Source organism: Colletotrichum abscissum (genome assembly GCF_030869225.1).
Source record: "Colletotrichum abscissum strain IMI 504890 chromosome Unknown Scaffold_5.1, whole genome shotgun sequence".
NCBI lineage: Eukaryota > Fungi > Ascomycota > Sordariomycetes > Glomerellales > Glomerellaceae > Colletotrichum > Colletotrichum abscissum.
The window spans coordinates 323,737-339,396 of NW_026850431.1; the positions used below are offsets into that span (position 1 = coordinate 323,737).

Genomic DNA, 15,660 nt, shown 5'->3' on the forward strand with positions numbered 1-15,660 from the left:
AAAAGCGGATTGAAAATTTATTCTAGCGATACACAAAATTGAGATTGTGACCGGATGGTCATGAGTGGCATTGTAACCACGTCAAAATCTTTGGCTTTCTTTCATGTTGACTCGCAGCGTGCAGTCCATTTGACAGTCAAACTCATACTAAACTTGTCACAACCGACTATAAACGCGTGCTAATGCCGCCGGTCACGATCATCTTGATCGTCAAGTAGTCTTCGAGTCCATATTTGCTACCTTCTCGGCCAAAGCCGGAATGTTTGACGCCTCCGAACCTGGTGAGTGTTAGATTTCAGGTGGAAAATGACGCGGATGGCAGTTACTTACGGCGCAGAAGCATCCGAGATGACACCGGTGTTGATGGCAACCATCCCAAACTCCAGGAGCTCTGATACTCTGGTTGACCTAGCTAGGTCGTTCGTGATTACATATGATGCCAGTCCGACTTCGGACTTGTTGGCCCTCTCAATGACCTCTTTTTCAGTTGAAAACTTCGTTAGAGCCGCAAGAGGACCAAACGTCTCTTCTTGTGTCACTTTCATCGAGTCGTCGACGTCTCCGAGGATGGTGAGCTCATAAAAGTTCTTGCCGGCTGATGGTAATCGGTTGCCGCCTAGCAAGATCTTTGCGTTCTTGGCGACGGCGTCCTTGATATGCTCCTCAACCTTGCCAACGCCGTTGGTCAAGGGTCCGTGGGTGACCAACGCGTCTGTGCCGTTGCCAACTCGGAACTTTCTGACTTCCTCCACCAGCCTCTGACTAAACCTGTCATAAATGCCCTCCTGCACGAAAATCCGATTGGCGCACACGCACGTTTGGCCAGTGACCTTGAACTTGGATACAAGAACGCTGGAAATTGCGATGTCCATGTCTGCATCATCAAACACGATGAAGGGCGCGTTGCCTCCTAGCTCAAGGCTCAATTTCTTAAGGGTGTTGCTTGACTGCTGCATCAACAACTTGCCAACTCTTGTCGAGCCCGTGAAAGATATCTTCTTCACGACGTCTGACTCACATAGAGCAAGCCCAAGATGAGGTGTGTTTTCTAGGGCAGTGACAACGTTGAAGACTCCAGGAGGTACGCCAGCCCTCTCGCAAAGCACAGCTAGCGCGTTTGAAGAGAACGGTGTAAGTCCATCAGACTTCATGACAACAGTGCACCCAGCTGCAAGAGCTGCTGATACCTTGCGAGCGCCCATCGCTAGAGGAAAATTCCAAGGCACGATCAAGCCACAGACGCCGACAGGTTCTTTGATGACCCGGGTCCTGTAAGTCGGGTTGCTGTGGGGAATGACGTCTCCGTAGATCCGAGCGGCCTCTTCGCCGTACCACTCGAAGAAGCTTGCCCCAAACATCACCTCGCCCTCAGCATCCGCTTTTGCTTTGCCATTCTCGGCGGTGATGATCTTGCCGAGATCTGCTTGGTTGTCAACTAAGAGGTCGAAGATGCGCCCGATGATACGGCTTCGTTGACGGCCGGATAATGCTTTCCATTCAGGGAATGCCTTGGCTGCGGCATCAATGGCATTGTTGAGGTCGCCGATGGTTGACTCAGGACATGTGCCGATGAGCTCCTCTGTTGCCGGGTTGGTGACCTGGAAGGTTTTACCAGAATCTGACGACGTCCATTGACCGTTGATGTACGACTTCTCGACAAAGAGGCTAGGGTCTTTCAAAGAGGATGCGAAGGAAGACATTGTGAGGGAATATCAGACAGGAAGTCAATGCGCGAGGTGATAACGATTGATGCTCAAGGACCTGTGTAAGATGAAGCGATCTCCTATTCGCGGCATTTCGCCCAGGTGGTTGACAGGATTCATCTTTATCGTCTCATGGCACCGGTAGTCGTTCATCTGTGCCACGTCCCACATACTGTCTTGATAGGGAAACTGAAATGAGAGCCGGACACCCAAGCGCGTCTTCGGTGCGGGGTTCGGAGGGACAAGCAGGTCTCGGGACTAATGACCGCAAGCGGGGGCGCGGGTGACAGGGATCGGGTGCGATCTCGGATCGGCTTCTTTGTGAACATCACACTCAATGATGAAAAGCCGAGATGGTTGCATGTCAGATATCGCGGAATTTCTTACTCGAAAAGATTAGAATCACAACAATGAAACGAGGCACACGTGAACGCATGCATTGCTTGGCCCTGGATGAGATATCGACAATCTTTTTTGGCTCGGAGGCACTGTCAGGCGGCCTGATGCCCAACAAACTCGAGGTGGCACACACACCGTCGGCGATGGCTGTGCTAACGTTGTGCCTGTGAAACATGAGCTGTGCATCACACCTCTGAGTTCTTAATTATATCAAGAGGCCTTCGTTATGGTGAGAAGAGAATATCGTAGCTATCAAGACATATCGAAACATTTGTGTTGCCACAATTACTCTACTTACGAGAACTCATAAACCCCGACCCATCAACTGTAAACACAGCTATGGCTGATATCGCGTTCGCAACTCCATCCCCTTTGGCAAAGCTCAGCTTCACGCCCATCATCAAGGACAACCTGAATCCAGCTACCCCAGCCAAACCCGAAACATTCAACCCGGACAAGCATCTTGCATTCGTCAACGATCCCAAGAAGTTGTCTCTCAAAGATGTTTCTCTGCCGGAGGATATTGGAATCTCTCAAGTGGCCTGCTCGGAGCCGTTCCCTCTCTTTACTGAAGAGGCCATCCAGTACATGAGACGAGAGATCTTCGCGACCGAGGTCTGGGAGAACTGCCTTCATAGCACCAGGTTCGCGCCCTGTCAGTTGCGTGGCCACTGCCCAAAGTATGTTATTCACCATTGAGACGAGTCAAAAGTTATCGCAGAGCTCACATAGGAGGCAGGTACGCGCCGTTCATGAACCAAGCCTGGAACGATCCGAAGACTTTGGCTGTCATTTCCCAAGTCGCTGGGGTGGATCTCATCCCCAACATCCAGTACGAAGTTGGCAACATCAACATCTCCGTACAGAGCAAGACCGGCGACCAGGAAAAGACCCAGAGAAATGCTAGCAACAACACCTCCGTCACAAAATGGCATTATGATGCTTTTCCTTTTGTGTGTGTTGTCATGATGAGTGATGCGACGAACATGGTAGGTGGGGAGACAGCTATCAAGACGGGAACGGGCGAAATTCTCAAGGTCAGGGGCCCGCAGATGGTATGTGCAATCCTTCCATATGCAGCTGATTTGATTATTTGATGTGTTGACTTCTAGTAGGGATCTGCAGTCATTCTTCAAGGCAGATATGTCGAACATCAAGCTCTTGCAGCCATCGGAGGCGCGGAGCGTATCACGATGATCACATCTTTTCGCCCCCGAGACCCATGCATCAAGGACGACTCGGTCCTGACATCTATCCGACCAATATCTGAGCACTCTGAATTGTACTATCAATGGGCAAAGTATAGGATCGAGGTGCTGCAGGAACGACTGAAAGCAATACACGGGACCCTAGAAGAGATTCATCAAGCGAAGAAGCCGATCGATGTCGGAGCTGTGAAGCGACTCTTGGCTCAGCAGGAAGATTACATTGCTATCACTAACCGAGAAATTGTGGAGGTTCGGGAGCCGCACCTTGACTGGGACGGCAAATGATTCATATGCGTGACTTGCATATGTGCTCTAGCGGAGCAGTTGGCGACAACAGCAACCAGTCTCCGCAGCACCATGTAGAATAGCCATGCTTGAATCAGTGATCTCACATGAAGACTGTGGTGGAAGATAGGTGCGCATGCTAAGGGAGACAAGACGTTTCGAAATGTTGAGAAGAGCTTGTATATCATACTTTTGGTTCTTGAATCTAAACATTTGATGCGCATTGTCTATAGTCTATGCTTCTATGAACCCACTATGAAAGACTTCCCTACTCATTTACTATCTTTTGAGTAAGGTAGATACAGACACCTAAGAAAATAGGGAAAATGAGGCAAGACCGCCGACTATTAGTAGTGGCAAGTCGTCGATGACCGCACATATCGTAATCGCGTGTGCCAATGGAGCAACGTGTTCCACCTTGGTATTGTGGAGTAACGATGTGTTTTATCCCATCGACTGCTGCAAGGCGACAGTACATCCGAGTGCGGGGGAAGAACTAATCAGGCGCTATTCCGATTTATTCCCACTATATCCGCAAATCAAAAAATTCATATCTCGGAGAATTTGGAGAAAAGCTGGAGACCATTGTACTGTCGCCTTGCAGCAGTCGATGGGATATAGAGCAGGCCATTCACATGTCCAGCCAAAGAAAACATGAACAACGGTATGTGCTCGACGGATCCATGTTTCCACTTTCGAAGAGTATTTACCATTTTGTACAAAGCGATCCCGTTTCACATCACGTGTATTCTCAGAGCATGAAATTGATATGTTGTGCCCTACGTCGCTCAACTTCTTCCGTGTCCTGATTACTGGAAGAACCTATGCATCGGTCCTAACAAGTCACTCGACGTATATGAGATACCTTAGTATGAGGTTTCCACGCCAGGTGTCAAATCCAAGGAAACCTTTAGTTCCAGGCCTAAGCTGGCTGCGCCTTGCACACCAAAGCTCCCGTTATACAAAATGATTGTTCGTATATTAAGAGAGAAATTCGAGGAGCCCCCGACAATCTAGTATCGGTCCAGTTATACTACGCCGCCTTCAGGTGCCTGGTAGTCCCGTGGTTGTACTTCGTGTTCCCAATAAGATGTTCTCAGCCGACGTACGAAGCGCCTCGTTGCCTGTGGCTTGTTGCGCTCTGTGGTTTGATGAGAAGGTTTGGGAAGGGGAAGGTAGACATTGAGTGGGTCTAGAGTGAGAACGTTTGGGTACTCTTTTAACCATTGTGCGACACGACTTGGTCGACTCGAAGGCCTGAGGTAGGACAGCTGAGCATCGGAGGGTCCTGTGGTGATGAGCTGTGGATCAGGTTGCCTCAAGTCCAAGACATTTGGTGAATGAAAGGTCCCTAGTTCGATTCCATCCTCTGTAGAAAATTTGGGATCTGAAGACTTGGTCACTGGCAGTCGAAGTATACCTTTCAAAGCCCAAAGTCCATCCTTGAGATTCTTCTTGAGAAGCAATCCCCCGGCATGTATGCGTTTGAAGATGGTTGGTAGTCCGAGTTCAACCCCTACTATGAACAGCAACATTATCACCATGATACCGATCGTCGTTCCTAAAAGTACGGGCCAAGTGCGTTGTAGATGACCCATATCAGAGCCAATGATCGAGAAACTCAGTGACAGTGGCATGAATAGCTACAAAAGAGCATCAGATAAGTAAGATGTCTCACCAACACACAGATGGAGAGGACTTACCAGGCCCATCATTGTAATGAATTTAAGGAGCCTATCCCTAGGGACGGTAGGTTCATATGCTTTCGTCGCTGAAGTCTGATAGGCCTGTCAGAAAGCGTTAGTAAAGTAACTGTGTCAATGGAAATGCCGCAATAAATTTACCAGGGAGTACTGAGAGTTTCTGCTTATACATAGGTCCTTCATCTTTCGTAAGGAAGTCTCGGATTGCTTGACGCTCTCAAGTGACTTTAACATATCACGACGGCAAGCATCGTGCGAGAACGATTTTCGGTTCTGCAAGTCGTCGAAATATGACTCCAAGGCGTCTTCTTGAAATTTGTCCCACTCTGCCAGGGTTCCTGCGATAGTGTAGATGAGATGCATGATCAGAACTTGACTGCGTCTTAAGCGGTCCTGAGCCTCGAGGATGTCATTCTTCAACACAAGGTTTTGGGTACCTTTGACTGGCCCATAAGACATCTATGGGCACCATTAATGAGGTGAATTTCAAACCGGGAGATGAATTTACCTGATGCCTTATTGTTGTTTCGAGAAATCGTACGGTGTGATCCCACTCCCGAGCCAAGTGTTTGAGGCGAACTCGCAGAACCGCAAGAAAGTATTCTCTTGGATCCCAAGGCATCCCAACCGGTAGCTTGCCACAGGACACTGGGTCCGTCAGTAGCTCTTCGTCAGAGTCGTCGATACGTGGTATAGAATCTTCTTGGTCTTCGGAAGGAGAATGTACAAAGCAAAAGGCCGTCCATCGATTCTCGTCGAATCCCGTGACCAAGAGTGAAACTTGGCTTTGGTGTAGGAATTGAGAGATACCACTTGTCGAAGATCCATGTTTGACCGGAAAGAGAAACGAAACATCAGTCGACTGGTGGGCCTCTTCAATAGGGCTGCCCGAACATTGAGCCTTTCCCGCGTAAGATCTCAGGGCGACCATGGGAATGTGGAACTCTAGGTCGAACGTTTGCAAAGCTGATGACTTTTCCTCTGTCAGTAACCAATTTGCCACGACAGATGGTTTTCCCTTTCACTTACGCGTAGCGTGACGCCAAAATGGGGACGAAACATCATATGTCTGTAAATGACATTTCCTAACCCATCTCGCTCTGTCCTTGAACATGTGGTCGCAAGGCACAATACTGAGGAAGGGTCAAGGTTCTGCACAAATCTATGTGGGCATTAGCAAGTTGAGAAGATGGGCGAATTGTCGTACCAGAACGTACATTATTCGTCTGTCGGCATCAACATAACCACGTTCACCAAATCGCTAGCGAGAGATGAGCATTTGGAACAGTCGGCAAATACAAAGCATTGCAGATGTGAGATGAGTAGCGCACCTTGAGCTTCAATTGTTTGAATAGTTCTCCGGCTGTGAGAGCTCCCGGGGTAGATCGGTTTCCAAGGCTATGATGTTCTCGCTGATCCAGCCATATCGTCGAAACTTTGGACACTTTGGACACATCCCTCTCCAGGGATTCCAGTGTTGCTGTTCGACAAAAGTTCCGAAGCGCTTCGATCTTTCGAGAATATGTGGACGCACTGGATTCGAAGAATATCGACCACAGATCCTCAGCACCGATATTTTGCAGGTCGTCTAGCAGCCTGTCGTTGAACCAAGTGGCTAGCACTGATCTCTCGGGGCCGACAAAATATGGCCAGCGAGATCTAAATGAGTTGTGACCAAATTCGATGGGACTTACGAAATATGGAGTTCGTGAGCGAGGCTGATAGGAGTCACTGCCCACCTGCGACAAGGGCGGCGTAGGTAGCAGGGCATTTTCGGTTTGAGTTGAGGCATCCCTACGGGGGAACTTGCTGGCCTTGAGTTGATCATCCAACCAGCTGTTGGATCTATCCATGCCGTATTGCACGCTTTGGGAATTATGACGTCCATGTAGTTCTGCTTGAAAGCCCCTCGAGCTCAGATCTTGAAACACTTCGGTTGCTGGCACCAGGTAACCTATACCCGTACCCGGACTGCCGCTCACAACATGACCGTAGAAGGCGCCTGATTCTTGGTCTAGCACCGCCCCTCCCGAATCGCCAAAGACGAAGTTGCTGCCGATGAGTCGCACAATTTGTAAGTGCTGGAAGGAGTTCAGACCGGTTCTTTTGAACAGAGTCGTTCCTGGTGGGAGGTCTCCGGTACGAATAGATCCACCATCCCCAACTATAAGTATCTTCTTCTCTCCTGGCGGAGATAAGTCGCTTCTACAGACGTAGAGGGATCTCGTTGCGTTCCCAATCGGAACAGTGAACCCATTGACGGAATCGCATGGCTTTGGGGGTGGTGTGTGTATAAGGGCGTAATCGAGCCCTGGGGACGAGCCTTGGCTGGCGCGAATACTAATCACTCCGACACTTTTTGTAGCTTCGAGGTGCTGGATATCGTCGATAGCATTCCGAGTTCGATACCCTGAGTTACGCGATGGTTCAGCATCAGATCCAGTATCATGGTCGTCTCCGCAGGGCCAATCCTCTGCAATGGAGCTTTCGTTATCCCATGAAGAACTCTCTGATTGATTGATCGAAAATGACCTTTGCGAAAGAAAGCTCCTTTTCGGAGTGATACTCCCTTGGCTCAAGACGTCGTAGGTGAGCAAGGATTCCTCTTCTTCGTCATCCTCGCTCCCATTGATTGAGAAGGCGTCCAGATCCGTTTCTAGCGTAGAAGGAGAATCTTGATCCGCGTCTAAGTCACTTGGACCATGCTCAGCTGTGAGTTGAAGACATGCGCCATCGATATGAAGAAAAACACCACCCGTGGCCCAAAGGATAGCCTCGTTGTCGTTTGGAGGCTTGAACAGACGGCGTCCCAAGCTTAGCGACGCAGTCGGCGAAAAGACCTCATCGCCCGAAGCTACACTAGAAGGCAAGTCTGTTTCAAGCTTTTCTTCGTAACGACTACAGTTGTTGCTGGTTCCTGCCAGAGGTCGTGCTGGACGCAGTTGCTCAAGCGGGTGCGGCAGCCCATGGACGAGGAACTCGCGACAGGCTCGTAGTGTAGGATTGGCTCGTAGTTCGTTCTTCACGCGAGACCTGATGCTTTCGTTCATGCAACAGACCATGATCGTGGGCTCTGATGTTGTTTCAGCCCGGCCGATCATGTAAAGTCGAACATATATCTCGCCACGCTCAAGACCGAGGCTATTCAAGGCTGCTTGAAGATTTGGTTCTAAGTCTGTGGAATATTTTTCAAGGGCTAGTCCATTTGCGAACCATGCCTTTTTCCTCGTGAGAATCGTATTGAGTATCTCGTGACCGCAGGAGTCTTGAGGGTTTGGCCATCTCGGACGCCTGAATTGAGGCATTGTATGTCGCGAGATTGACCCTGAGGTAATGCTATGCCTGAGGGAATTTCCCAGGGAAAACGACAATGTTAGTGCTAGGTTTAAGAGCAGAAATACGGTGCCATTTCCCCTCCGGTAACGACTTCGCGGACATGGCGGACGATATAGGGCAACTTTGCTAAAGGCGTGCCCTGCAAAACGAGGCGGCGTGGCTTTCAGCGGCCAGTGATTGACGAATCAGCCAAGCGGAATTCGAGGACGCATGCCGTGTCACCCTATCATCACATCCGACTTTCGGGGCAATTCAGCCACAAATTTGTGACCTATGAATTTAACCAATGGGAACATTTTATTAGACAATATCTAGCAGGAATTTCCATCTTTCTCTGCACCATTTGTGTAACTGAGCGGTTTATTTGACGCAAGGGAGGGAGGAACAGGGGATAATCATAGGTTGCTCAGAAGTGTAAAAACGCTAGAGGATGTGCATCCATCATAGGAGGACTGCCGCCTTGATTTTGGGAATTGGGGCGACAGCCTGATATTATTGTCTTAGACAATGTATACAAAGGTATTCGCGCATGTTTTCGTTTAGTCAAGTTTTGTTCTAACTCCTTTACCTTCTAATCTCAACCCGACATATAGCACGGTTGTCAAATGACAGAGTTTGGAGAAGCCGACTTCAAAGACCTCGCTGAGACTCTTTGTAGTCTACCGAAACCTACCGATGTTGCTCGCTATGGACGACTGGCAACCACCATACCTTGTAGCCAGTCTGCTTACCTTGGATACTGCTATCGCCAATGGGGCGTGATAGCCGGGTACCATAACGGTCTCTACATGGCTCTCAAGGAAACCGAAAAGTTCAAGGCTTTCATTCTCTACTTGTCAACTGCGAGTTCGATCACGAAAGCCGATGTTTCCGCCTATTTCTGCGATAAAGACGGGGAGCGGCCAAACTCTGAAGCGCAAGAGTCTACCATCAACCTCGCGCTACGCCTTTTGCTCATGCTCAAATTTGGACCGGTTCAGGGCGAGGCATTTCCACATCATCACCTGATATGGGATGCTGGCTGTTTGAGAGAATGTATAGCGAGATACCTGGATGAAGGGCCCCGCCTAGACGTGAAGGGCGTCCGCTTGCCTAAGACATTCCACGCTTGGAGTGTGGTAGCAATTGGAGGTATCCAAGTTGAATTTACGGATAACTTGGCAGACCATCTTCTACTTATTGAGGAAGAGTCTGGAATTAAAGTGTTGATTTTTCATCACGTTTCTTTCCTTCGATGTCATCAAAGGCAAGTAGAATGACGGGTATTCGAGAACATTTATCCGATGACTTGGCACTGATACGATCATCACCCAGCTCAATCTACCCGGTTGGGTTTCTCGAAGAGACCCTAGAGACGCTGCAGCTACTCTTTCCTGAATCAGAGTTTGGCGGCACAGGTATATCCAAACGCCGACGCTGGTCTTGGTATCAGAAGCTGCTATCCAAACAGCCATGCCCTCCTATCGACTGGGGGCTTGGATCCATCGGAACACTATCTGCTGAAGCCCGAAGGATCGAGAGATTTAGCTTCTGGAGAAATCGTCTTATCGTCCTCAAGCAAGCATATGATGATGCTACTCCTCGCACTATATCTCAATGGTGGCATGACCGTCGGAACAGGGTTGTTTGGTGCACGTTCTGGTTGGCAATCTTGGTCCTGGTACTCGGTGCGTTGGTAGGCGTGGTTCAATGTGTTCAAGGCGGCTTACAAGTTTCGAAATCATGAACCGGGCACTCAAACGTCGGAGACATGCACATAATGGTCGAAGGAGACAACACGTGGCAAGAGATAGTAACAGTTCAATGTACATTGGTAATAATGCACCCCTTCGTTTTGGCTCATGCCTGCGTTCCTTTCTCTTCGGCAATGTTTCTCATTTCAGGATTCAAGTCCAGGATAGCATTCAAGTTCATGCTACACCTGAGGTCCTTTAATGAATCGATTGGACTGTGGTTACATCCAAAACCATTCCACTTAACCCATAAGTTAAGATGCGGTGGTTGATGAGATGTTCTTGACGGGATAGATGGGCGAACCAGGCACGAGAGTGCATCCAAGCATCGCTTGTGCCCCAGCGACGATCCCGCCAATCCACAAGTCTTAAGACTGCGTTCTAGAACTTCTGAGTCAACAGACCCAGCTCCAGAATGACGTTGAAAGGGAAACCGAGGCATCGGACGACTCGACTCAAGACTTCTCAGCAACCTTTACTCAGCAAGAACCCCAAAAAGGGACCAATCCAACACATAGCAGCTGAAGAAGATCCAAGAACAGACGATAGCCAAGGCACCAAGCCGATTCGGCCAACTTGGCACACCAAATGCGGCGCCAAACCATGCCGGCCATCCGGCGCCGAAGACCAACGGCGCCCCAATTGGTCACTCCACGAAGACGCTCGGGTCCGCACCAATGTATCGGAATGTGGGGGTACCTCGGGATTCTTCAACTGGGCCCTTCGGCGTGGCTCGGCGTTGGTCGAGGTCCAGCAGCAACGGCACAAGGCATTGTGGCTCAGCACCCAAAAGCCACAATCACGTTGTCTGGGATGGACCTTGACTCTTCTCAGGCTTCGCCTTCGGCCGCTCGAGCCGTTTAGCGACTTGGGGGAGCTGGTTGCGGCGTTCTCAGTGACGTGGGACTGGGTTTTTCGCTTTCTTCCGTGCGGAGACCGATTGCGCGGCCCCTCATGACATGGTGACATGAGCCAAGTTGCTTCCATTATCCTAGTGTAGGCTGGGGGCATTGGCAACTTAGCGTTCTCCGGTCGGGACGAAATGACGCACGAAGGGTCTGGCAGCACTATGCTGGGCAGATGAACGCATCAAGCAGGCGATCTATAAAGTGGAATGATTCTCCCCTTCACCATGACTGATTGTCCTATTCATCATAACAACAAACCACAATTACAAGAATATTTGAGCCTCTCATTGAGAACCAAATCCAAACTCAAAAACTTCCAACCAACATTCAACCTACCAGTTGACATTACAACTACCAACTACTACGAAGTCGCACAATCAAATTACCTGCGGCAGACCTAAAGTCAACGAAATCTTCACAACCTGCAAGCTCAACTACCTTCAGCCTATCTTTACAAACAACACAAGATGTGCTTCGGCCTGTCGAGACGCAGAGGATACGGAGGTGGCTACGGCGGTCCTGGCTACGGCCCCCGCCCAGTTATCGTACAGACCCACCACCACGGCCATCACGGCGGCGGCATGATGGGTGGACCTAGACCATGCGGCCCCCGACCCGGCTTCGGCGGCGGCGGCTTTGGCGGACCCGGCAGACATGGATACGGCGGCGGCAGGGGTGGAGGATGGGGAGGCCGCGGTGGTCGCTGGTAGACTCGGGGGTGACTTATGACGATTTTTACGGAATGATTTGCATGCATTAGAATTGTATACCACGGCGGGAACATGATTTCAAGGGCACAGGCGTTTCAAAGCTTCAAAGCTTCAAAGTTTCAACAATCAGATTAGTAATCGACATACATCAAAGACACACTATCTTACGTCATTGCACAAAACCACATGAGTGTCTGATCAGTTCGCACTCGCACGGGATGGCTGTTTGCCTCTCTTGAAAATGCTGAAGATTAGATTATTCCGACGGGCCGTTGGTAACTTGCGCAGTCAGAATACATTGCCATGCCTTTTCGTGTGTCTCAAGGCCAAGGTGCACTGTCGCTATCGAGACCACACTCAAAATTTACCTCCTTAAGCAGACGATGGTGATGTGTTGTGAAAGGATTCAAGGGAGAATTTGAAGAGCCAGAGAAAGCTACGGTACTTAGAGCCAAACCACATGCCTCACCGCGTACACACCGTTTTCGAATGCCCACTCTATCGCTGCTATCACTTGTCGTGCTATGCTGTAGCACGAGGAAAGGACTCGAGGCCAAAGTGAGAATTGTCAGTACTGTGGACGACACCGCATGAACAAAAAACCATGAGGCATCCCTTTCGTTTCTCAACATCCCAACCTTTGGAAGTGCGAGGAGCTAATCCCTGCTCTCGGAATCTAGATCCCGTTCAGTCGTCGCAATCTCTACTTCTCTACAGCATCATTTGTGGTAGAGATGCGGGGAAGTCCTACCACCCAACTCTACATTTCATACTAGAAGCAAAGGCTTCAGCCAGAAAGCAGCATTTAATCTCTAGAATAGTGCCTTAGGTACCTTTAGTCTCTGGTATCCGACGGGCCGCCGGTCGAACTTTTGCACATATTACAGGGCTGCCCCATGAGAACATCCTTCGGGCGTTACCCCAAAGTCGCCCAAGACGGAACTGCAATTGGTGTATCAGATGGTCTGGATACTGCACGGCCGAAGTAACCTGGCCTCGGCATCCGAGGGGGAAAGCTTGGGCGGACGATATACTTAAGCTCCACCGCCCTGAACACCTCACAGCTCGACATGTTGATAACTAAGGCCCGCAAACAATAGTGACTCGTGAAAACACGCCGCTATGGAAAACATTTTATCTACACTGAGCGCCACACTGGGCACCGGAATTGGCTTATCCTGCGCCCTGGCGGCGGGAGCTGGTCTCCTAGCACACTGGGGCTACTATATCCGCGGGCACAGAAGCATGGAGGTGTTCAATATCTTGGTCATCCACGGCGTCGCACTGATGCTTCTCTTCATCAAGTCCGTCACAAGTCTGGGATTCGCAACGGGTACAACGGCGCATCTTGCAATATCCAGCTCTTACTTTGCAGGCCTATTTACCAGTATCGTGGTATACCGCCTAATATTCCACTCTCTGCGCCGGTTCCCCGGTCCTTTTCCGGCCAGAATTATGAAGCCCTACATCATGTGGCTCAACAGAGATTGGAAATTGCATGAAAAATATCTCGAGATGCACGAGAAGCACGGAGATTTCGTGCGCGTTGGTGAGGACCTAATAACTCGAGCGAGCGCTGGTGATAATGGAGGCTGAGTACCAGCTAACAAGACCCCAGGCCCCAACGACATCTCAGTCGTCAACCTAGACGCTATCACCAAGATCCACGGACCACAGACAAAGTGCACCAAGCGAAATACCGGATTCTACGACGCCTTGAGGACAAAGGGCGAGTTGAACTTGGATTCTCTTTCGCACAACGAGGTGCACCGCGACAGGCGTAAAGTCTGGGACCAAGCTTTAGGAAGCAAAGGTGACGCCGCATCCCCTCTCATTCCACTAGGCCTCAAATCTTCACAGAGTTTGTACAAGTACAGGTTGGATATGCTAATCCTCTTCCAGCTCTCGAAAAATACGAAGAAGAAACCCGTACCGTCCTCCGGACCTGGCTATCTCGCCTCGAAGAAGTCCAAGGAAAGCCCATCAACGCCTCGCACTACGCGAAACTCATCCCCTTTGACAACATGGGCCGCGTAGGCTACGGCCGAGACTTCGGCACCGTCCGAGACGGCAGAGAAGATAGGATGCTTGACCTCATCGAGACCACGTTCAAGCTGGGCGCTCGACTGGGACAGACGCCTTGGCCGCTCGTGTTTCTGGCGAAGTTGCCGCGGATGGGCATGCAAAAGGAGTTTGAGGATTTGGGGGTCCGACTTGTGGATGAGAGAATTGCCGTAAGTTAAGACCTGCTTAGAGGTGTTATGGTGAAGTATAGCTGATGATTGAATAGGTTGATTCTGATGAATCTCACGATATGTTGAAGTACTTCCTCGACGACTATAAGTCTGAGAAACCAAAGTCTTTCTTCAATGTCAATATCATGTATTCCGACTCTCAAGCCATCCTCATCGGAGCGACGTACGTATATATGGGGACTCTTGTTTGGAGAAATACACATGCTCACTAAAGGCCAGAGACACAATATCCTGCACTTTGGGGTACGCCTTCTATTACATCGCCCGCGACGCCGGACTCCGTCAGCGTCTTTACGAAGAGATTGCGCCTATGCACTCCAAGACTTTGGAAGGGGAATTCGCTGTGACGGACCTCAACAAGCTTGATCTGCTTGAAGCTGTCATCACCGAGACCCTTCGCATGTATGCGCCCGCGCCGATCAATGGGCCCAGAATGGCTCCGTCGGAGGGTGTGACGATTGATGGGACCTACATCCCTGGAGACGTGACTTTATGTACGCCAATCCACTGCTATCATCGAAGTAAGTCCAGAAACTCGCGTGGGATGTACAAACTTTGATCGCTGATAATCACGATAGGCCACAAGTACTGGAGGTCCCCTAATGAGTTCATACCCGAGCGCTGGACGACTCGCCCAGAGTTGGTCATTGACCGGAGGGCTTTCTTGCCTTTTAGCTACGGTAAGGATATGTCGCGTAAAGCATAGGAAGAATGGAACAGCTCACAATCTGGTGTTCAGGTCGGTATGACTGTGTAGGAAGGCGTCTGGCTTGGAACGTTCTGCGGCTAACCATTGCCTATACTCTCTGGAACTATGACTTTGAATTTGCCCCTGGAGAAGACGGCGAGACGTTTGAGGAAGAAGCCAAGTTCCAGCTAATTATTAAGCCCGCAAAGTTGGATTGTGTTTTTACGAAGAGGCCCGAGACTCGGTTGTGAGGCTATGGAAGAGACGAGCCAAGGCTGTGCTTGCTCTTGACGAGTCTTTGTTCATAGTGAGGGAGGTCAGGAAGACAGCAAGGAGGGTCCGAAGGAGACACAAACGACAAGGTTATTCAGTGGCCCGATTTGCTTTTCTTAATGAAATCCATTGTACTCATCGTGACCATTATCTTCGTAGCTCATGTGAAGTCGTGTGACAAATGAGACCTCCCTTCTAGGAGCTCCCAATCACTGCCCGCTTCCCATTAGGTAAGGTAGTCCACGGTACCAAAAGATCAGTGCCCTCCCCTCATACCACAAACCACCCTCACAACCGCCCAGAACCTTCGAAACTGCCTCTAAATCAGGGCCAGAGCAAAGGAAATTTCCTCTACTCTGCCGCCTGGGTGGGCCACGCTGGTCTTGCACATCTCCGACTGAGGAATCAGCGGGCCGTTATAGTCCGTCGGATGATGGCGAGCGTGGCACATGGCATGTG

At 50.0% G+C, this 15,660-nt stretch overlaps 6 protein-coding genes across 6 annotated transcripts; 3 read left to right on the forward strand and 3 right to left on the reverse strand.

The window, feature by feature from the left end:
- Positions 1-166: 166 nt before the first annotated feature.
- CABS01_02614 (NAD-dependent aldehyde dehydrogenase) lies at positions 167-1,700 on the reverse strand (the record flags this gene model as incomplete). Its single annotated transcript, XM_060535992.1, has 2 exons — positions 167-278; positions 331-1,700. The coding sequence occupies 2 exons, from the start codon at positions 1,698-1,700 to the stop codon at positions 167-169; spliced, it is 1,482 nt and encodes a 493-aa protein (XP_060393904.1).
- Positions 1,701-2,441: 741 nt separating this feature from the next.
- On the forward strand, positions 2,442-3,595 carry CABS01_02615 (uncharacterized protein; the record flags this gene model as incomplete). The annotated part of the gene is made up of 3 exons (XM_060535993.1): positions 2,442-2,782; positions 2,842-3,157; positions 3,218-3,595. 3 exons carry the CDS (start codon positions 2,442-2,444, stop codon positions 3,593-3,595), a joined length of 1,035 nt encoding a protein of 344 aa, XP_060393905.1.
- A 1,219-nt stretch (positions 3,596-4,814) lies between these two features.
- On the reverse strand, positions 4,815-8,603 carry CABS01_02616 (uncharacterized protein; the record flags this gene model as incomplete). Its single annotated transcript, XM_060535994.1, has 7 exons — positions 4,815-4,883; positions 5,299-5,382; positions 5,440-5,757; positions 5,840-6,271; positions 6,328-6,460; positions 6,516-6,559; positions 6,630-8,603. The coding sequence occupies 7 exons, from the start codon at positions 8,601-8,603 to the stop codon at positions 4,815-4,817; spliced, it is 3,054 nt and encodes a 1,017-aa protein (XP_060393906.1).
- Positions 8,604-9,239: 636 nt separating this feature from the next.
- On the forward strand, positions 9,240-11,985 carry CABS01_02617 (uncharacterized protein; the record flags this gene model as incomplete). Its single annotated transcript, XM_060535995.1, has 2 exons — positions 9,240-9,765; positions 11,720-11,985. The coding sequence occupies 2 exons, from the start codon at positions 9,240-9,242 to the stop codon at positions 11,983-11,985; spliced, it is 792 nt and encodes a 263-aa protein (XP_060393907.1).
- Positions 11,986-12,305: 320 nt separating this feature from the next.
- CABS01_02618 (uncharacterized protein) lies at positions 12,306-12,617 on the reverse strand (the record flags this gene model as incomplete). Its single annotated transcript, XM_060535996.1, has 1 exon — positions 12,306-12,617. The coding sequence occupies one exon, from the start codon at positions 12,615-12,617 to the stop codon at positions 12,306-12,308; it is 312 nt and encodes a 103-aa protein (XP_060393908.1).
- Positions 12,618-13,107: 490 nt separating this feature from the next.
- Positions 13,108-15,179, forward strand: CABS01_02619 (L-ornithine-N5-monooxygenase; the record flags this gene model as incomplete). Its single annotated transcript, XM_060535997.1, has 7 exons — positions 13,108-13,534; positions 13,604-13,798; positions 13,888-14,219; positions 14,276-14,403; positions 14,460-14,761; positions 14,819-14,920; positions 14,980-15,179. 7 exons carry the CDS (start codon positions 13,108-13,110, stop codon positions 15,177-15,179), a joined length of 1,686 nt encoding a protein of 561 aa, XP_060393909.1.
- Positions 15,180-15,660: the final 481 nt, after the last annotated feature.